We start from the raw sequence: 22,935 nt of genomic DNA, 5'->3' as shown, positions 1-22,935 counted from the left end.
TAAAAACTACTGATAAAATAACTGGCAGCTGTGTACACAGTGTAAATAATTGTGTTTCTGAGTAATTTAACTTTTTTCTTGAACTTAGTAATTATTTATTTTAGATGCCATTTCCGCCAACCGATGTATTGGAGCAATTGCAGGAAACATAGGATTTTAAAAAATAGATTGAGGTACCTGAAATGCGTTTTGAATTATTTCAAAGAGAGCTTGAAATAAAGATTGGCATTAAATGATGTCAATATTGAAACGAGATGGAGATATCTTATCAGTAATTTCTTGAATTTGTTGCATATTTTTTACGTTGCAATTGAAAATCAAAACGGAATTTACAAATTTTTATTTTATTTTATTCAGTAGGAAAAAGAATTTTTGTATGCATATATGTGTTGCCACAGATTAATAACAAGAGTTGTCAACCTTGAGCTCAATTTCAATATAAATATGTAGGTTATTCCGTTGTGCAAAATAAACACTCCTCACAGAAATATGGTGAGTACCATACACTCAGTAACTGAAGGTGGTAGTCGGCGTGGTAGTAATATACTGAGCCAGAGCTTAGTAGCTGCATCAACAGCTGAAATAATTCTTGACTTTCCAAGAACTGCTTCCAAATAAAAACCGATCGCAATACGAAGTCTACCGGACAAAAAGTTAGGTTAAGAGAAGGAAATTAAAATTCGTCGCTATTTATATTAAGTCGATCAACTTCAGTCACCTATATCCTTTAAAACAAAATTGTTAGTAAATTAATAGTTTGTAAGGGTTTCTTCTAGTCAAAACTAAAACAAAATGCAATTTTTACTTATTTTATATCATATTATTTGAACTAAGAATGTGTTTTTTTGAACTACTTTCTAAAAATAATGTTTCCGTTTTTTAAACACTTCTATTAAAAAGTTTATTCTAAAAGTCTAGACATGCTACATCTGACAATAAAACAATTTATTTATTACACGATGGCACAGTGATGTCCAAAAAGTGGAAGAACGAAATTTTGCTGAAAAAAAAAAACATAAACAAAGTAAGTTGATAATTGTTTGTCTTTTTTCAAATGTGGAATTTTTTTTATATAAACGTATATAATTAATCAAAGTATACGGTCTGTTTTAAGAAATGTAATATGGTAGTAGTTATTTATAATGAAATATTTTATTTAGTTTGTATTAAATATTGTATGAGAACAAAGTTTCTATCAATTGAAGCGTTGTACAACGGTCATACGGTTGGGTACATTCTACACAGCCTAACCCCGACAGTTATTATTACTTCAGGTGTATCAGTTTAAAGCTTATTGGTTTAAGTACTTGTATTACAGTAAAAATATTAATTGAGATTTTTATCTGCTCATAGCAAGCTCTGTTCATTGTTAAAACTGCAGGATTTGTTTTTTCGTTTCAGAACAATACCTTATTTACAAATATTTATGTAGCATTAGTAAAAATATGATAACTATAGTAAACATGAATGTAATTAGAAAATCGCCCTTCAAGGTATGATGGTTGAAAATTACTTCTACATTTTAACCAAGCAGTTGCCTGTTTGGTCATATTTCGATAGTTAACATTTTAACCCTAATGCCAGTGGATTAACCCTAAACTCCAGTAGATAGCGGAAATTGTTGGCCACTTTTTCGTTTCTTCAGTCTCCTAAAATGAGTAAAACGGTTAAGGGACTGGTTCCAGTTCAGCCTCGTCAAAATAAAGAATTTCCCTACATATCAAACATTACCAAAACATGGCACACAAAAGCCTTTTTCTTTATCGCCATTTAAAAAAATCCTGCAGTCCCAAGCAACCATTTGAAAACACAATCTTTCCAAAAGTTCTTGAGCTGGAGGTTATTTTTATATATTTCTAATCGTTGTACATATAATAATTTTTAGGGCACAGCGTTTTGAAAACGGATGATTCATTTGTAGTAACCCTGTATTTTGAAAAAGGGTGTAAAACATTACAAAGTTTTTTTTTTTTTTTAAGAAAACCATTTAAGATAATGAGGAACAAAAATGTGCAAAGATCTTTGTTCGATAAACAGAAGCATTTGAAGTACGAATGTTGGTTAAAAATTTGTTTCACACGGATGCCAACTTCGAAAATTTTAGACTAGTAAAATTTTTAAAGACATTAAAAGTATTTGTATAAATGTGTCAGGAATTATTTAGTTTCTTCCTAAGTTTCTAGTGGTTAATCGCGAACTTTAAGAAAATATTCATATTGTTCCCTTTCCGAGTTTAAATTTAATGAAGAAATTATTGTTTTGTTAATTACTGTAAATTCAAAATTACAACTTAACTATCGGGGAAAATCTGAATTACATTTAAAAACTTATTTTTGTTTATTTTGATTGAAAATGAGTGCATATGCAATAAAAAGAAATCCCTCAGAAGTATTTGCTCGCTTGAGATCATAATGGACAAAACTAAAAATGAGTGAAAACAAACCGAACAAAACGTACGATTGTTTTTTGTTGAAAACAAAAGAGGATATCTTTTTTTTAAGTATCTGTGTTGAAAGCTTAAAGAATATTTATCAAGTAAATCGCAAAAATTGAATCACAAAAAATTAAAATTTGTAAAAAATTACATAATATTTATGATTTTGAAAACCATTAAATTATTTATTAGTTATTCTGTTTTATAACATGCTTTACATTTTATTTCAGGAAACTTAATACGAAACTAGAGCTTAAAAAATTATGTATGACAAATTTAAAAATTATATTTGCAAAACATTAAGGTGGAATTTTTTTTTTAATTTAGATTTTTGTCAACGTAAGTGAAATTTTGCTTGAAATTATTATAAACGCATAAGATTACATTAAAATACTAAAGTCCAATAATACTAAAATATTCATGACGGGCACTTTGGACATCACTGATACCACATGGAAAATTCACAATTATGTGTAAAACATTTATAATCAAGCACAAGCAAAAACTCAAACTGTATTTAGTAAAGTCCATGATAACAACACTCCTAAACACATTTTGACAATTACACATACATGAAATTCATTAATGGTAGACAAGCATGCCAAAATCTAACTACATTTTCACTAAACATGCACACATAAACTACACTGCTTCAAGATACACAATGCAGACAAGCAATTTGGTTATGGACCATGCAAGCATTGCACAAGCAACAAATAACACTTACCTCTTTGTTATCATCAAGTTAAATGACCTAATACAACAGTCATGCCCCCCGAAAAAAACCTCTGAAGTTTTGTAATTTTTTTTCAGCATCTGTATCGTAAATTTATACATTTTTGACGCAGCAAAAGATTTAGGTATGAATGGAATTTTCGTTAAAAAGTCTCAAAAATGAGAGAAAAGTGCAAAATGATCAAAATCAAAAATAATATAAAAACAAGTGGCCTAAAATTGAAGCAAAAAGCAGTTAAGAAATAACGAATCTGAGTCACAAAAAGTTTTAAAAAATGCTTCAAAAAATTCTGCATTGGTATTTAAATGAAAAGAAAATTTATAACGATATTTAGGCGGAAACCAGTTTTATATGAAATGCAGTAAAAAATTAAGTCTACTTTAAACTAAGGGACCTTTAGTGAATGTTTTTAAATTGCCACATCACGAAGGTTACTAACAGTAAGTTGTTGCTTATAGAGCTTTCATGCAAATAAGAAAGAATTGAAAGAAAAAAAGAAATAATGGAAGAAGATTTAAAAAATCTTATGAAATATTTGGGATACTTTTCTTGGTTATTTCACTGAAAATTTTAATGCAGTTCGTACTTAGCTTTTACCTCTCCCCCTCCCCCCAAGAAGCACAAGTACAAAGTTACTGGTAATTTACGAAACATTACTGTATTGTGAAAATTCAAGTTGCGTTACATTAATAACTGAAATTGCATATTATTGTCTTTTAAAAATATTATCTTCCAAATTCTTTAAAAAAAACACTTATTACATTCTTTCTTTCAGAAACTTTTAAAAATTTGTAAAATACATAAAACTTCTCTTTTATGCTTTTGATTGAACCAGAATTCAGAATGAAAAAGAAAAAAAAATGCTTTCAAATCTCCATGTATTTATTCGGTATGAAAAAGTACTTGTGTCTGGAAAAGTATTCGAAATATTTCCAATTAAAATAAGATAGATATTACTTTAGAGAAAAAGATTGAAAGAAAATGAAAGAAGTCTAAAACACACGGTACAAAGTTTCTTCAATTTTGCTTTTAAAACAGTTACACTAACTCCAACAAATTTCAATATTGCACAGCTCCAGTTGATTCTTAGCTTTCTTTCATCCTCAATTTCATTAAATAAATCTCAACTCGTCATCACCTACTTACCTTTATCTGTTCTAATGAATACGGTAATTACAAAAACAACTCTGTTTATTTTTCTTCCACATCATGCTGACGAAACACTACCTGGTGGGAAGTCTTGTTTTGACATCGTATAAAAATTATCCCCATTTTGATAAAATAGCATTCGATCAGTGATGATGATGAATAAAACTGCTTGATACAGATTGATTTACTGCTTGATACAGGGAGTGAAGGTAGTTGTTTCATCTGCGTTGAAACTAATACAGTGAAACCTGTGTAAGTTGACCACTTGCGGTGCACTACTTTAGTAGTCAACTTAAAGAAGTTGAATTATATGCTACAGATCGGATTCTGTGCCTGAAAATAGCAGTCAACTTAGACAGGTGGTCAACTTACAAGGGTGGCCAACTTTACAGGTTTTACTGCACTGAAATTTCATTACTAGCAAGAGAGTGTTTTGCCAGCATGACACCATTAAATACGAATATCAGAGACTAGAATAACTTGAGAATGATCAAACTACACTTTCAAAGTCATTGATTAAACTTTATACCGCGTGTGTGCAAGAGAGTCGAAATCTTACCAAACATAAGAGAAAAGAAAGATATAAGGAATAGGAGATGGAAATACGAAATTAAACTAAAAACAGAGGTGAAGAAACTGATAAAAAAAAAGATGCTGTTATCATGCAGTAGATATATTTCTGTGCTCGTGAGACAGGAGGCCCCCTAACTAACAAAATAAAATCCAGGGGGCCACAGTCTGTCCCTCGGCACTCACCCGCATTCCTTGAAATCGCGAGAGGGCTCTCAGGGGTCTCAGAGCACGGAGGGTTCGCATAGTCTTGAAGGCTTGTATGTTTCCTCCCCCGACTTCTGACGCTAATAGATTGATCACAGACACCTATAAGGTTAAGTTCACATTGAAGAAATGGATTAATACTACCAGGGGAGGGAACTACTTTGACCTGTTAAAAGCAGCTTTACTTGAAACCTTTTAAGAGTGGTGCAGTGGAAATAATGCAGTGGGTACATGAAATACACCACCAGTTCAGTCATTCCAGCCGAGGACTGCAGTTTCGTGCTTATTAGCACTCATCAGCACGACTTAGGAAGTGACTGAGCTGGAGGTGGAAAACCTCTTAAGGAAGCCAAGAGTGCCAAACAAACTGGTAGCTAATATAGAATCAGCACTGACCAGACGAGTGACCGAAGCAATGGTTCGGTTCAACTCGAAGACTGAAGGCAAGGCATGGTATTTTAAGTAAGTTACTGCCTTATAGCCAGGGCTAAGGCAGAAATACATGAAATACACCGCCAGTTCAGTCATTCCAGCCAAGGACTGCAGTTTCGTGCTTATTAGCACTCATCAGCCCGATATAGGAAGTGACTGAGCTGGAGGTGGAAAACGTCTTAAGGAAGCCAAGAGTGCCAGGCAAACTGGTAGCTAATATAAGAATCAGAACGGACCAGACAAGTGACCGAAGCAATGGTTCGGTTCAACTTGAAAATTGAAGGCAAGGCATAATTAGCTACCAGTTTGCTTGGCATTCTTGGCTTCCTTAATAGGTTTTCCACCTCCAGCTCAGTCACTTCCTATGCCGGGCTGATGAGTGCTAATAAGCACGAAACTGTAGTCCTCGGCTGGAATGACTGAACTGGCGGTGTATTTCATGTATTTCTGCCTTAGCCCTGGCTATAGGGCGGTACCTTACTGAAAATACAGTGGGTATTTTTTTTGCAAAAGACTTGTGTTAAGAGTAATAAGAAATATGACTATTGGAGGGATTTAATGTTTTCTAGACTCATCGATCAATATTTTGGGCCAGGAACTGCTTTTGTAGTTTCGGTACTTAGGCCGAATTCAGACGTAGGAGCAAGCTCAGTTGCTTTAAATGCTGCATTATGGCTTCCAAACCTCAATCACTTAGATTTTCAGTCATAAATAGTAATAAATTTCTTTACAATCGGAATTTAATTGCGTAGATGTACCGAGCACCTAAGTCAGGAGTTGTGAAATCTAAAAACCCTTTTAAAGTTAAAGCTGCTGCAGTATCAATGATAGCTAAAATTGCTAAATTCATGCATCGCTATATACATGATAGTTCTAATAACTCTCTCTTAAAAATCATTTACTCAGTTAAAACTGAAATGTCAACCGGACAAAACTTCATTTTCTGAAGGAAAAAAAAACGAATGAAAATAGTATCTTTAGTTTTTGAAATTAAAAATAAATATCTTGTCTGAAATTAAAAAAAAAAAAAAAAAAACCGTAAGAAATTATCCAAAAAATTTTATTAACTCCAAGTGTTTAGTAAAATTAATGATCAATGTAACGAAGATGATATTAGATGAATTTATGATTACATGCTGTACCGAAACTACTTTTTTTTTTTCCTTCCTGTTGTAGCATAAAGAAAGCTTATTTCCACCACAGTTTTTTATCTGATGAATCACTAGAAATTGATTACATTTAATGCCATGGGGGAAAACATAATTGCGTTCATCCAACCAAAAAGGAAAAAAGTGAAAGGGTATTGGTTTTGGTAAAGCAATTCTTCACATCTTTAAAAAAAAAAAAACTTTTTAAACATACTTACACAGGTCATTTTTCTTGATGTTAAAAAGGGAAAATATAGGGACAGGGACAAAGGGGTGCATGTATAATAGCACTGAATTTCCTATTTTATACTTAAAAAGTGTTTGTTTCCAATGAAGCAATTTGCTAGAGAAGAAATCCCTACAAGGATTTTTTGGGAACTATCTAAAAGGCATCTATAAGTTCTATACTTTGGACAAGGTTTGGTTTTGTGCAAGTTCTTGTCTCCTGAAACTCCCAAGAACAAAAAAAAAAAAAAAAAAAAAAAAAAAAAAAAGAAAAAAAAATGCAACTTTCATTTGTAATTATTTATAAAAGTATTGCGTTTGTCTGTGTATTGCAAATAATAAATAATACACAGATATTTTTAGAGCGTTATCTCATGTACTTGTTTTGATTCAACTGATTTATTTTAAAACAGTTTGACTAGTTTTTAAAATCGCAGGGGAAAAAATATTTGATGGTTTTTTCTTCTCCATTATTAGTCGATTTTTCATTTCCGTTTCTAAGGAACTAACACGTAACGAACTTCTAAACTAAAATTACTAAATTCTGCTGATTTAAATTTGTTCTAAATACCTTAACTACTAAATTCTGTTATTGCAATGGCAATTCGTCTTATTTCATTAAGCAAAAAATGTGAAAAATGTATTTGTAAAGCAACAATTCTAGTTTTAAAATTAAAAAAAAAAAGTTTATAGATATTTTTTTATATAGTGCTTAAATTACACATGTGTAAACATTAAAACTTAAATTTGAAATTACAAATCACACAATCACCTGATAAGTTAAATGTAACCGATAAGAATCAATTAGAAAGATATATTACAAGTATTAAAAAGTCTTGAATTCATGGACGAAATAAATAAAAATTCTAAGTAAATTTTCAATCCTTTTGAACGTAAATGAATTTTCATGTTTATAGAATATTTTCTTCTTTTTTTTTGAATTAAAACATGTACATGATAAAATATTTTTTTAACTAAGCGAAAATTATTATTACTTTTTCAATTTTTTGATGCATTTAAAATGTTAAGTAATTTATTATTTAAAGTTTGTTTGTGGAAACAGACTTTAAAGCGAAACTTCTAAGTAAGTATCAGGAGACTTTTTTTTGCAAAAAAGACAAAATACCATGCGCGCTACTCTATGTAATTATTCAATATCTGTTTCTAACAATGGTTGGTTCGAATTCTTCGTTCAAAGAAATTCGAATATTTTTTGTAACAAAACTGCTTTCCTATCTACCCATTCCGTCCAAGATGCTGTAAAAAGAGGAATTTACAAATACTACATTGACAGACGATCACACAACAGCAAAACAAAACATCGCCAAACATCGATCGCAGCGGTGTTTGAGAGCACAAGTTTTTAAAAGGTGTCTTAATAATTAGATTGATTACAAGTAGATTTAAATTTACAATTGAATTACTTCGTTGCACCTGTCATTATACTTTATTTGAAGCAAATATGCACATTTTATGCTCCGGTCAATTTGGAAATTGTAAAATTGAGAAATCGTTAATGTAGATTTGCAGACAAAATTGATTAGCAAAAGCGTTTCCGACGTTCTTTCAAATGTCATCATCTAAATTTCTCTTAAAAATGGTAAAAAAAAGCCTACTGGGTGATTACTCAGTACTTTTCCCTTAAAGGTACGTCTCTTGTTCTTTTTTTTCTTATGGCGATTTTAATTCATTTATCGCTATTACAAGCTAAAAATTTCTTGTTGGCGACTTCAATTTCAAAATTCCAGGGTTGCCATATACTAGTAGATATCACCAATTGCGTCGCCAAACCAAGTATATCGCAACCCTGGAATATCGAAATTAAAGTTGTTGAATGTCGCCAACTACGAAATTTTTAGTTTATAGTAGCAGTAAAAAAAATAAAATCGCCGAAAATGAAAAGTGACGTACCTTTAACGGAAAAGTACCGATCATTCAAATATGTGATGCTATTTTTTTTAGCAAACGGGGAAAAAAATGAAGAAATAAAATCCTACATAATGTAGATTGATGCTTTTATGGTTCGGGATTGAAAAATGACACTAATAATTTATGTAATGTTCGTAAGAATACTGTTAAACAAATTTTGAACTAAAACCCTTGAAAAGACAAATCGAATTCAGTGTCAATTACAAAACTAATAGTCTGCCTATGAACTCTCTTTAACTGAGAAGGAATGGACTCTAATAAAAATTAATTTGCTGATATCAGTAGTAATATCGCTTACACGATGTAATAAATAGTTTTAGTAAAGTCTTCACAATTGTTTGTGAACAATATAAAACGTTATTTACCTTATTATTGATTCAGAATTTAGTAACGATATTTAACAAGGAAAAAAAAATAACAGTATTATTTCGTCTCTTTCAGCAATACTGTACGTAAAATGTGTCATATTTTATAGTAAATGCTCCTGAGCTTAATGGGAATTTTTTCAATTGTGAAAATTAATGTTAAAACTTCGAGAAGTTTTTAATATAGTTTTTTTGCGAAACACCAATTCTAATTTTCAATGATATTTGAAACAGTTTATATTGTAGCTTCCACGAAAAACAAATGCTATATGTCTTATTTATAAACATTAAGTGTTGATACAGTTCTACAAACCTTTCAAAAAGAAAATATTTTTATGATACGTTGATGAGAGATAATATTTTTCATGTAAAGGGTGTCCCAAAATTAACGCAAGATTTGAATTCGCCACCATTTTTGCAATAAATGGTTGGCAACCATGAAAAAAGAACAATTTGACAGCTGAGAGTTTAGGGTAATCAAAAATGGAGCGTTAAACAATACAATAACGCGCTTTCATTATTGAACAATTGTTTCAAAAATAATGAAAGTTGAGGCTGGTCAAGCAGTTACTGTTATTGGCGCTCGGTATCGCAACACGGTAATGCACAGGTGGTTGTGGGCTTGTTGACATAGACCTTTGAATTCAAATAACCCCATAAGAAGAAATTTAAAAATGTTAAATCACACGATCTAGGGTGCCAATTCTGATGACCGAAATGAGAGAGTACGCGACTAGGAAATGCCTTATGCAGTAATTGAAATGTTTCACTCTCTCTAGCTGTACGGTACAATAACACCCCATTTTTACTAACCCTAAACTCTCAACTGTCAAATTGTTCTTTTTTCATGGCTGCCAACAATTTATGGAAAAAATGGTGGTAAATTCAAATCTTGCGTTAATTTTGGGACACCCTTTAGAAGCAACATTTTTTGCTCTTCTTACTACACAGAGATTATAGATTAAGAACATTAGTGGTCTCTCGTTAATAAATAACTTGTTTCATCGTTAAAATTAAAAAAAAAACATTTTAGTATCTAATCTAGCACTAAAATGAATTTTAATATTAGGTCATTATTCTATAACCATTTGGGTTTAGTAACAAAAACATAATCATTCTTAAAAAGAAATTTTGTTTCAAGAGTTTCATCTTTCAATCTAAATATGTTTCTATCTGGAGTATGATATACATACTTTATCTCAGAAATCTATAACTCAACAAGAAAAATTAAATGAAGATAATGCATAGGCAAAAAGGGTGGCAAAGTTAAACTTTTTACATGTTCTAGGCTAAGGTAACACCAAAATAACGTTATTTTGAGCTTTGGCTCGATTTCACTTCCGGTTTTTCTTGCGTGCTTTTCATGAACTAAGATGATGCGCAGTTGGACTGTTTCCCATTTTTCTAACGTATTTTTTTTCTGAAAGAGCATGGTCGAAAACATGGTTTGAGTTACTTTTTAAATTTTTTTATCTTAGTTTCTCTCGTAAGAAAATAATCTTCAGTCTCTCTTTTCAGTTTCGCAATGACGTCACAAGTCACTAGGGTTACAAGAACAAAATTTCAGGACATAGACAAATTTAAAAACTGCTTAAGGCTTTCACGGCCAGAGTCAATATGAAGAAATAACATTTCCGGGATTATTGGCCGTGGTCTAAATTGAAAAGAAGGTCTTTTTTCCCAAATTTCGCCAAATGGATATTTTATTCAACTATCAATTCACGTGCCGCTAATAAAATTCCTTGCAGTGAAAAATCACAAAAAGGCGAAATTTTGCCAGAAAAGACATCGACGCGCTCCGATCTAAGATGGGTGTCTTCAGTTGTGACGTCAGCCAATGAAACATCTTGATGTAGAAATATGACATTAAAAAAAAAAAAATTAAGTGTTGGGAAAAAAGTTTTCTGGCTCCACATGTGATTATCATTATCATTGTTATTATTATTATTTTGCTTATTTTGTCAATTTCAGTCATCAAAAGTATACATTCAAGTCATCTAAAAGTAATACTTTTGACTGAAGGAAACACCCATATTCTGACAACGCAACGCTGTTCCAGGCTGCTAATAAACGCGAATTGTCATTCTTCTTTTTTATTTTTAAGCTTTCACATTACACGTTAGAGTTTGGACGACTTTAGACAGTGTCAGTTAATTCTTGATTTGCTTTTCCGAGTGTGCATGATGAATAATCAAGAGTGTTGCGCTCTTTCTTCTTAACAATTACTACTCTTTTATTCTATTAAATGCTTAGATTGTTAGTTACCTTTGCACTAAAGATGACCATTGCTTATGTTATACAAGTATTCATCGCATAGAAAAACGATATTCTTCATGTATATTCTTACTGCGTGTATTATGTTATTAATTAAAATTTTGCTTTAAATAAGTATTAGTGGATATTTAATAATAATGCACACACTTGGTTTCATAATTGAGAAGACTTTTCAATTACTTTTTTTTTTGGCCCTAAATCTTTCCCTTTTTGAATTCAACATTTCGTAACAGAATGAAACCTTTTATGAAAGTTTAGCTCTTACACTTTTTTTCAATTTTCTGTGATTTTTATTTGCATATAAGGAGGAATTCAGGCTATAACGCGTTAAAATAAGTTCCGAGAACTATAGGGTTACCACTCTTCTTTAGTTAGAAGTTAAGCATTTGCTTAAAGTAATTATTAACAAAACTATTCCCCCATACACAGCATCCTTACAATCAAGTTATAGATATTAGATAGAGATCAAAACATCCTGTTAACGTATTGACCGCACTGGACACATATGTATCAAATGAACAACAAAACAAAGGGTTAGACAACATCAAAAGCACCAAACATGCATAATATATCCACGACACTTAGACCCTAAGACTTCACTGACACAGACAGCATGAATATTCATGCATTAGACAACTACATGCAACTGATTGCAATCAAAGATAATTTAGATAATTTTGGAATTACTTCACCAGAGAATATAGTTACAGATTGGGGAAACACAGAATGACAAAAAAAAAAAAAAAATCATTAAGAAGCATATTTTTTAATCGCTACTTAAATTTAATCAATGATACAGAAGCAGTTTCTTGAAATAACCTATTGTTAAATAAAGGAAGACGCTTCTTTTGTCACAATAATCATATGGCAATAACTTTAGTTTTGGTCACAGTAAGAATATACAGCAAGAATAAAAAAATATTTAAAAAAAAACTTTTTGGTCATTAAATTATTTTTGTATTTTAGGTAATCTTTCAATCGTTTTTAGGTAAAGCTTATGATTTAGAAACATAGAAGATATCTTTTGAAAATTGTAATGAACGATAAAAAAAGAATGCAGTTCATTTTTTGCTCATTAGCTTCAAGCGTTGGATCGTTTGATGGAAAATATTTGAGATTTAGTTTAAATGGGAGCTTTTGGAGGATTTAATTTCTCGGTAACATAAATTACTTGGCGGGAAAATAAAACATTGTACTCTGGTTTCATACAAAATAATTAAACTGGATCGTTATTCGTGTTGTCGGAGCATAGGAAACTAGTTTTTAGTCTTGAAGATCGCTTAATTGCTTCATTTGTTATTTTTACAGCGTTAACTGATCCCTTTGTTATAGGCGCTTTCTTTATAGTGACGGTACATTAAACTTTTTTCAGAATAAAAAATACTAAAAAACAGGTTTTTGCATAAATCAATTTAATTTTAACCCTTGTACTTAAAGGGGAAGAAAGATGTGTCAAGTATATAAAAATGAAATTTTTTCTACACGAAGCATACTTTCCTTAGCCTTTGAACAGTACTATCTAGTTCATGAAATTGTTGACTATAGAGTTTATGTATCTATTTTGCAGTTAATACATTTGATAGGAAGCCTTCAACTTCAGCGGGAGACAATAAAATCTTCAATATTTTTCTAATTTATTTTCAAACGAAGTTTTTATTTGAAAGGAAAATCTTATAAAAGTGATTGAATAAATATGACTTTTTTGTTTATCATGTATCTTGTAAGCAAAAATCAGCAATTATTGCCTGACCTCTTAAAATGTTGAAGCTGATATATATGTTTTTTCAACTACACTTTTTCGGTAAAAGAATTGACGAATTTACCACGTGTAACCAGCAATTATGGTTAGATAAAAACCACGCATACATTTGGACCTGGAAATGTATGAAAGGACAGTTAGTTTAACTTCTTGTTTTACTGGTGTATGCTTGTAGAATCTTAGAAGATGTAATTAATTTGGAGGAAAAATCACTAATGCTGGTTTTTCACAGGTTGTAGATCGTTATCTGATTTTTATTTACAAAGGAGAGCCAATAAGAAGCGTTTGGGAACACAATGGCATGTCAGTTAAATTGGATGGATGTGCTTAGAAAGACAAAGATTTTGTCGCCGTTGCTTCCGAGAAAAATCATAAGAAAAAAAAAGCAATGAATAAAAAAAAAAAGTAACTTAAGGGTTCCTAGGGAATGTTAATCACCTAGTGAATTCTTGACCTTCAATGATTATTGAGGTCTAGGAAAGACCTCAATAATCATTGTTGGCAGGAAAAAACAACAACATAAGAAAAAAGAAATGAAAATAAATAACATAAAGTCATAACAAGTAACTCAAGGGTTCCCAGGGAATGTTAATCACCTAGTAAATTCTTGACCTTCAATGATTATTGAGGTCTAGGAAAGACCTCAATAATCATTGTTGGCCGGGGTAAAAAAAACAACATAAGAAAAAAAGAAAAAAAAAAGAAAAAAAAGAGGTCTTAACAAGTAACTTAAGGGTTCCCATGGAATGTTAATCATCCAGTAAATTCTTGACCTTCAATGATTATTGAGGTCTAGGAAAGACCTCAATAATCATTGTTGGTCGAGAAAAAAACAACATAAGAAAAAAGAAATGAAAATAAATAATATGAAGTCAGAACAAGTAACTCAAGGGGTCCTAGGGAGTGTTGATCGCCTAGTAAATTCTTGACCTTCAATGATTATTGAGGTCTAGGAAAGACCTCAATAATCATTGTTGGCAGGAAAAGAAACAACAACATAAGAAAAAAGAAATGAAAATAAATAATATAAAGTCGGAACAAGTAACTCAAGGGTTCCTAGGGAATGTTAATCGCCTAAGAAATTCTTGACCTTGATTGATTATTGAGGTCTAGGAAAGACCTCAATAATCATTGTTGGCAGGAAAACAACAACAACATAAGATAAAAGAAATGAAAATAAATAATATAAGGTCATAACAAGTAACTCAAGGGTTCCCATGGAATGTTAATCACCCAGTAAATTATTGACCTTCAATGGTTATTGAGGTCTAGGAAAGACCTCAATAATCATTATTGGCCGAGAAATAAAGCAACATAAGAAAAAAGAAGTGAAAATAAATAATATAAGGTCATAACAAGTAACTCAAGGCTTCCCAGGGAATGTTAATCACCTAGTAAATTCTTGACCTTCAATGATTATTGAGATCTAGGAAAGTCCTCAATAACGATTGTTGGCCAGGGGGAAAAACAACATTAGAAAAAAGAAAAGAGAAAAAAAAGAGGTCTTAACAAGTAACTTAAGGGTTCCCATGGAATGTTAATCACCTAGTAAATTCTTGACCTTCAATGATTATTAAGGTTTAGGAAAGACCTCAATAATCATTGTTGGCCGGGGGAAAAAAAACACAAGAAAAAAGAAAAGAAAAGAAAAAAAGAGGTCTTAACAAGTAACTTAAGGGTTCCCATGGAATGTTAATCACCCAGTAAATTCTTGACCTACAATCATTATTGAGGTCAAGGAAAGACCTCAATACTCATTGTTGTTCGGGAAAAAAACAAAACATAAGAAAAAAAAGGCAACGAAAAAATAATAATATAAGGGCATAGCAAGTAACTTAAGGGTTCTCAAGGAATGTTAATCACCCAGTAAATTCTTGACCTTCAATGATCATTGACGCCTAGGAAAAGTTAAAGATTCTCGGAAATGACCCGCGCGTATCACAACTTGCGCTCTCAAGACAGTGCCGGCATAGAAGGCGAGGGGTAGGACAATCACAGACTGCAGAGAGACGATCACCGTGGATTGAGGAAAATAGGATTCACTATCAGCAGCAACCAACCAGCCAATCATATCATTACTTACTCTCATCCCCTCCAGGCGGGAAAGGGCCCTAAGAGGGCGCAGGGCCCTGAGAGTTCTCATGGTTTTAAAGGCGGGGATGTTGCCGTAGCCCATTAATCCCACCGAGAGATTAAATATGGAAACCTAAACCAATGTTTGTCGAAGGAAGGCAGGAAGGAATATGATGTGGAAGAAGCAGCCGGAAAACAAGAAAAGGATAGGGTTAGTTCATATAGTAACAGATAAAGATTAAAAAGATTTATTACAGACAACCGTGCGACATTATTAATCTTACACTATGTATTACACATTTAAGGAATTTAATAGCATTCGTGCAGTTAAATTTTAGTGTTCTACAGGCTACGAAAATGGTAGACGGTAATAGCTTTAGTGAGTTACATACACAAGTACAGAAAAAATATTGTTTGTAATGTTTTAGTAAGGAAATAAAGTGTTGCTTACTATGACAGTATGTTGTATTAGTAATATGACATTTGCATTATTTTTTGAGACATGAAATTGTTATTATAAACTTTTATGATGCCACAAAGGGGTTTTGTATTACTTATTACCATATTTTGCTTCAACGGGGCGGTTGAGACTTTTAGGGGCTAATAGATGCTTTGATGGTAACACACTAAGTTTCAGTATTATTGCAACTTACTATGTTCGAAAGTTTAAAGCAAAATAAAGAGATATCATTGATGTTAAGACATTCTAAATACGTTATAAAAATATAATTGAAGTTTTTCTGTTTAATTCAGATAAAAACCAATTTAAAAAGACTAGAGGAAGTTTTCCTAAATTAATCCTTGACTCTTTTAAATGTAGTTTGTGAATTCTACTGACAATTTTGTAAAATATATTTACAAGACAAAAAATATGAACACTAAATTGATTTGTAAATGAAAGATGTTAGTTTAAGTAAAGAGAGGAAAAAATATAAGTACACAATATTTTTATGTAATGGTTCAGTGGTTTGTTACGTGAAAATTTCAAATTTACCATTAAATGAATATGTGAGTCCTAGGTTCAACGATTACAAAAGGAATAATACCTTTGCAATGTTCACTTTAAGCGCATTTTATCCCTGTAAGGCTAATTTTAGATTGAGGAACAATAAATGCATTAAAACTATTAAACAACTGTTTTAGAATAATGCTTTAAAATTGAACCAAAATAAAATATTTTGACAATTTGGCAACAATTAACAGAAATCAGGTCTCTAATTGGATAGTTGGCAGAAAAAAAAATTAGTAATCCATCAAATGCATTTAGCATATTTTTATAAAATAATACATACTAACAAATTTCAATTAATACTTTTAAGGAATTAAATTCTATATTTAACACGTAACACATGAAGATGTTCAAATATTTTATACGTAAAATGCTTTAGAATTAAAAGTATGTTTTAAAGCTTTAAAGGATCGTTTAAATTGCTTTTATTTATTTTGTATTTGTGACATTACATATCCAACTATATTTGATTGTATCGAACTTCTTTCTAATGCTTTCAAACTGTGAACAATGCGTTCTAGTCCACAATGTATGTATTCGCCTGAACTTAGCAAATATTAATTTGGTGCAATTGTAGATAAAAGAAAAAGTTTATTTGAAATTGCTCCAGAAAACAAAGCATTTTTCTCTTGCATAACTTGTATCTCTAAGAAACATTTGTCCAATAAAAAAATTAAATGTTTGAATTTGAATTGTATCAATTTGTAGAAGAAATTGTCAATGTATTAAATATGCAATTACCTGATTCATATAAAAATAGTTTAGGACGAAGCTTATATTATACTGTTAGTTATAAAAAAAGTGGTATGTTCCTTATATTTGACTATATACCATCCAGTCACGTGTTAAGAATTCATAGTAAAAACAGCCCTTTCTATTTTGATTTTTATGAACTGTCGAAACTGGAGAAAGACTAGTTTAAACATTGCCAAAACTAGCAGTTTTGGTAAACAGTATTAGGTCTTTCACTAGCAGGTGAAACTAAATTTTGGTTTTAGTTTTTCCTCATAATAAAATTTTTTTTAGAAATGTTTGCAGTTGGTTTACTTCAAATGATTGAAAAAAAAAAATGAAAATAACCATAAATACTATAGTCGTAGTTTTTTTTTTTAAGGAAAACATGATTTTAAAAATACTTTACAATATTCGTACAATGAATAAAATTAATATATTCATAACAATTAAATAAGTGAAAGATCATCAAAGTAATGATATGCTAAAAGATATCAAGAGGGAAAAATAAAATGAGAAAAAGTTATCTTACCAGGACAATGACAAAATCTAGCCAGCACCATGCATTTTGAAAATATTTTCGAAAACCAAGAGCTAGCCATTTTATCAACATTTCGAAGAAAAACAGGACGGTAAAAACTTTGTCCATGTATGTTAATATAGCTTTCAACAGGGGCCTGTACTTTAGATTCACATCTTCTGCTGCCTGAAATAAAAACAACAAAACTCACATGAAATAAATTATTTAATAAAAATTTTCTGTAAGTTTTAAAGTAGGCAAACACCCTAATTTTCGAAAAAAAAAATCGATTTTGAGAAATTCAAAGAGCCCTAGTGTTCTTCTTTCTAAATCCGCAATTGTTTTTTAAATCCGTAAATTATTAAGAAAACTAGAAAAATTTTATTAAACTGAATGGTGTCGTTTCCAAAATTTTAAAAGTATTTTTTTCTGAAAGAGCATGCTTAAAAACATAGGATCTGACCATTTTTTAAATAATTTATTTAAGTTTAATATTTAAAAAAAAATACTTAAATCTCTGCGTTTTCATTGTTTACACTTCTGTCGTGTGGCATCACAAATGATGAAATGCCATTCACAGAACAAAATATTTAATTCGCATCTTTACTCACGTGTATTGGCAATGATAGCAAGCATAGAGCACAATTTTAATTCGCTGCTTGATTATCATAACGTGGAAACGTAGTAGAAATGCGCCAAATTGCATCATTTGTGACGTCATAAGAACCACGCCTTGTTTGAAAAATCGGACATTTTAAAAAATTAATTAAAACAAAACTGTTGGGAAAATGAAAGTATTTTCTGGGTCCAAGTAATTTTTTTTTGCTCACTCTATCCTTGATTTTCTCATAACCACGTTTTCAAGTTTTCATTTACGCCAACAGCTCTGGCGAAAAAAGTATTCACGCTAAAGATTTTAAACTTTTGCAAGCATGGTAATGGAATAAACCTCAAAAAGTTAATGTGCATGCAATATGTGGTTTTGAAATAATGATCAATTAAACTTAGACGCCAAAAAACAAGTTTTTGGGGGAAATTTTCAAACATTTACCCATAAAACATGTTTTTAGTTAATTATTTCCAAATTGGAGGCTCATATCACTCTCTGGTAACTCACGAAGAGATATACACAAAAAATTTAAAAAATAATGAATAAGTGAATGCACTGGAAGTGTTAAGGTAACGGTAGTTTTTTGCTAAAAATATGACTTTTTTGTTAAAAAAAACCTATCGATTTTTTTTTCAACAAATATGTAGTCAAAATGTATTATTTACGTCATATTTAATAATCGTATAAAGTTTTAGAAAGGCGCAATAAATATTGAACAAAAAAGTATTTAGGGCGTTCGCCTACCTTAAACAGTTTTTTATGCAACAATTGTCGAATAGTTTGAGTATAATATTCTTAATTTTACTCAAAAAATTTGTGACGACCAAAAATTAATCACCGGAAATAGATCTTCTACACACACACACAATAAAAAAAAAAAAAAAAAAAGAGCTAGTAATAAGCAAAGTTTTCTTTCAGGGTGTTGTTCAGCAGTTATCAGATATTTTTTTTCCCGTAACACACTGTTCGTAAACGATGAAATAATTAAGTGAAGGATTATTTAGCGTAAGAGATAATATGAACCAGCAAGGAAAAGTTAATGCCTGACTCTCCAGAAATACTCATGTTTTTGCTTCACAGTTAAAAAGTATCCGGATTTAATTCTTCATATTTGTGTATCGTGAGCATCTGCAGCGAGGATTAATTTCAATATTTCATTTAGTTTTACCCGAATTCCGGATTGTTTGACTTTAATTTCCGCCAATGCACTTTCACGCTACATGTTACACTTATGATTTAAAAAATTACATTCATTTGCTGTAAATGAATTTATCCATCTTAGTTTCTTGTTCAAAGAGTACTTGCAGATTTAAATAATATTGAAAAGTATTTTTTAATTTTTTCCCCAGCCGATTATAATCAGCAAAGCGGCCGGTTATGGCCGATTACTGCCGATTAAACGAAGCATCCCAACTTACTATTATTATTATAACTGGAAGATTAAAGAACCATTTTATGTGTTGCAGATGCAACAAGTTCATAGTGCCGTAAACATGACAACCGGTAAAAGGGAAAAGGATGGAGAAAGGTTCAGTTATTTGGCCTTGACACGCAGATTCTAAATACAATAAAACCTTTAAAGTCGATCCCCCTTGTAATTTGACCACCTGTCTAAGTTAATCGTTTTTTTTTCAGGTGCAGAGAATTAGTCCTATATGATATAAATCAACCTTAATAAGTTGACCACGAAAGTAGTACCCCACAAAGTGGTCAACTTAAAACAGGTTTCACTGTATAGACTGTAAGTAAGTTTTCACATAAAAATGCAGAACACATCTCTTACCAATGCCAAGCTGCTAACCATAATCATAGTTATGATTACTGTCTCAAAATACTTGTCTTCAATCAAAATGAACGTTTTTGCTCTTAACTCCTTCCAGTTGGCCCAAAACTCTGGATTGTAGTCGTCCGCGCAGCAGGCTATTTTCTTGTAGCATATGTCTGGGCAGCAGTCAGCAGGATACTCCGAGATGATAACATCCGCCGTCGCTGCTCCGTCGTCTAGTTTATCAGTGTCGACACCCTCTTCATTTTGAGGATTAATATCTGCACTAGTCATCACGTCTAGAAATAATGTAAAATTGTAATACTAAGAAATAAATAAATCATACGCTGAAAACATTGAGAAGCAAAATTGAAATAAATTTTTTGCGTACACTAGCCAACTAATCTGTATTAACATTAACTCCCTACACCATCTTTACTTTTACTAATAATAAACCTGAAAGTCTCTCTGTATGGATCTCTATCTGTACGGATCTCTGTCTGTCAGGATCTCTGTGACGCGCATAGCGCCTAGACCGTTCGGCCCATTTTCATGAACTTTGGCACAGAATTAGTTTATAGCTTGGGGGTGTGCACCTCGAAGCATTTTTCGAAAATTCGATTTTGTTCTTTTTCTATTCCAATTTTAAGAAAAATTTTCCGAGCAAATTATCACAACGTGGAAGAGTAAATTACGAATTTATCATAACGTGGAACCGTAACATGAGTAAGCATAGCAAATTGGCGTGAACATAGCAAATTGGCAAGAAATTCATCATCCATTATTTGTAAATATACAAGTAAACCAAATAACCTTTTAATTTTCTACTAACGGCAAAGCCGTGCGGTACCTCTAGTAAATGGATATTACGGGTAGAAAAAAATATTTATATACACAGATGCGCTAAAGATTAATGTATTTAGCACATATACTGTTGATTAAAAATATGTTTTTCAGATATTTTCAAACTAAGCTTGTGACTGAAATATTAACTTGTGTCAGTACCAATAATCTAAATGTAAAGCAATTATATTGCACCACTCAAGTCACACTGGTTAACCGAGGAATAACGCTTTTATAGGGAAATATGATCAAATTTGCTGTGACGTCAGAGTCTCGTTGACAGTAAAGGGCTAAAAGCACGTGATTTCACCAGTTTAAGCAATAAAAATCACGTAAAAACAGATGTAGACGTATTAAACTGGTATACATATTATAAATAAAACTAATCAGGATGGTTCTTATAAGTTAAGGGCAAACAGATAGAAGGGTAATCCAGCCAGGGAATAGGAATGAATACAGGTAGCCGCTTCCTTGCATATGGCACAGTTATCAGGTGTTCTAGTGCAATTTGTACTATGTTGAATTATCTATTGAAGGTATGTGTTTACAAATACAGAAACATTTCATTGAAATTTCACTAATTACTTTCAGTTTCAATCTATATATATATAAATGAATGTTTGTCTGTATGTCATCCATGAACTCAAAAACTACCCGGCAGATTTCACTGAAACTTTCACCGTTTGTTATTTTTGGTACTGGGAATGTTTATAGACCAGTTCGAAAAAAATCTGATCGATAGTTCCTTTTTTATTCCAATTTAAGTCACAATCCATTGGATAAATACGAATAAAATTATCGGCTGCAGAAATTAATTCGCGTGAAAGATCTCATTGATAAGAAGTTAGCTGTTGCCCTTTTTCTTGAGTTTGAACAAATAAATTCTTTCTTTATTGTTTTATGGCTTTTCATGCAACGGGGGGATTTAAAACTTTTTCTATTTGATATTTTTAGCGATTGATTGATCTTGCAAACTGCGTGAGTACAAAATTTGAGTATAGTCACGGCTTCACTTGATACCTGGATCGATTATTATAAAAATTGCTATATATATGTATTTTTCCACGGAGAAGGTGCATAATATGCTCATTGAAGCCACTCGCCACCAGGTGGCACTGCAGAGTAGCAACTTCTGCCCCGTTCAACCGATTGCCATGAAAATCAGTATAGTGATGTATTTTTTTGTTGGCGTAGCAACGCGCGTCGGGTACAGCTAGTGTAATATAAAACTAAGTGGCCCATCTCCCTGCTCGTTTCATTCGCTAACCTTTTTTCGCCGCCTGCGGCGTGTGGCTATTGATGGTTTTAATGCGTTTTCCTCTGAGTGTCCTGCAAACTGTTTTTATGAATTTATATCTCCGGCCCCTTATGGTTAAGAGGGGGTAAGAGAAGGCAGAACGGCTGCTCCTGAATGTCTCTTATCCAATGATGTGTGTTTACCTGGTAGGCATTAACAGTTCGGAGGAGGCACACACAGAGAGAGATTTTAATTACATAGATGTGCATTTTAATGATTAATCAAAGATGAAATAATGTATCTTAATAATGTAAATTGAAAGAAAAGTATAGCAATAATAACTGATTGACAATTCCTAATCATGAACGTTTATGTTAGAAAATATTTCATTTATATTTGATACCATGAAAATTATACTTGACACAAGAAATATCATATACGATTTGGCATCTCACATTCAGGCAAAATGAAATTAGTTCATGTCCATTTACAATCAGCGAACAAAAGGTCGAAATACCTTCAATCAAACAATGAAATAATTGACCTCATAATCTTAAATGGATTGTGAGTTTAAACATTAAATGATTGTATTAACTGCAAATCTGAGTTAATACATGCATGGGTTACAAAAGCAGTACAATTTCAATGCACAATAAATATACAACTACGTAACTAATACCATATCCTTGTTTATTAAAATAATACATATTTAAAAAATAAGTAACATATCTGTGTTAGAATTAATTTGCTATTGAGAAGAATTTACATATGATTTATTAACAAAGAAATGAAGCTTAGTATTAGAGGCCGTATGAAAAACAATGGCTGGCCTTTTTATTAAAGGTTCGACTTTCTTAAAAGGAAGAGCTTTCTAAAAAGGGTTTCAACAGGTTTTATGTGAAGTTTCACAATATCCGT

The 22,935-nt window shown here is 31.5% G+C and overlaps 1 protein-coding gene across 1 annotated transcript in view; it reads right to left on the bottom strand.

Moving 5' to 3' along the window:
• Positions 1–22,935, bottom strand: part of LOC129224682 (sodium channel protein para-like) — a 140,683-nt gene that overhangs the window by 28,165 nt on the left and 89,583 nt on the right. Inside the window, exons 22-24 of the mRNA XM_054859228.1 lie at positions 19,956–20,236; positions 17,575–17,748; positions 5,076–5,198 (exon numbers count right to left, since the gene is read on the bottom strand). Of these exons, the coding sequence (XP_054715203.1) occupies positions 5,076–5,198; positions 17,575–17,748; positions 19,956–20,236 (578 nt within the window). The remainder of the gene's footprint in view (positions 1–5,075; positions 5,199–17,574; positions 17,749–19,955; positions 20,237–22,935) is intronic.

This window comes from Uloborus diversus, chromosome 6 (assembly GCF_026930045.1).
Source record: "Uloborus diversus isolate 005 chromosome 6, Udiv.v.3.1, whole genome shotgun sequence".
In the NCBI taxonomy this organism is placed as follows: domain Eukaryota; kingdom Metazoa; phylum Arthropoda; class Arachnida; order Araneae; family Uloboridae; genus Uloborus; species Uloborus diversus.
Note: the sequence above shows the minus strand (reverse complement) of the source record. Positions and strands in the feature narration are given on the sequence as shown.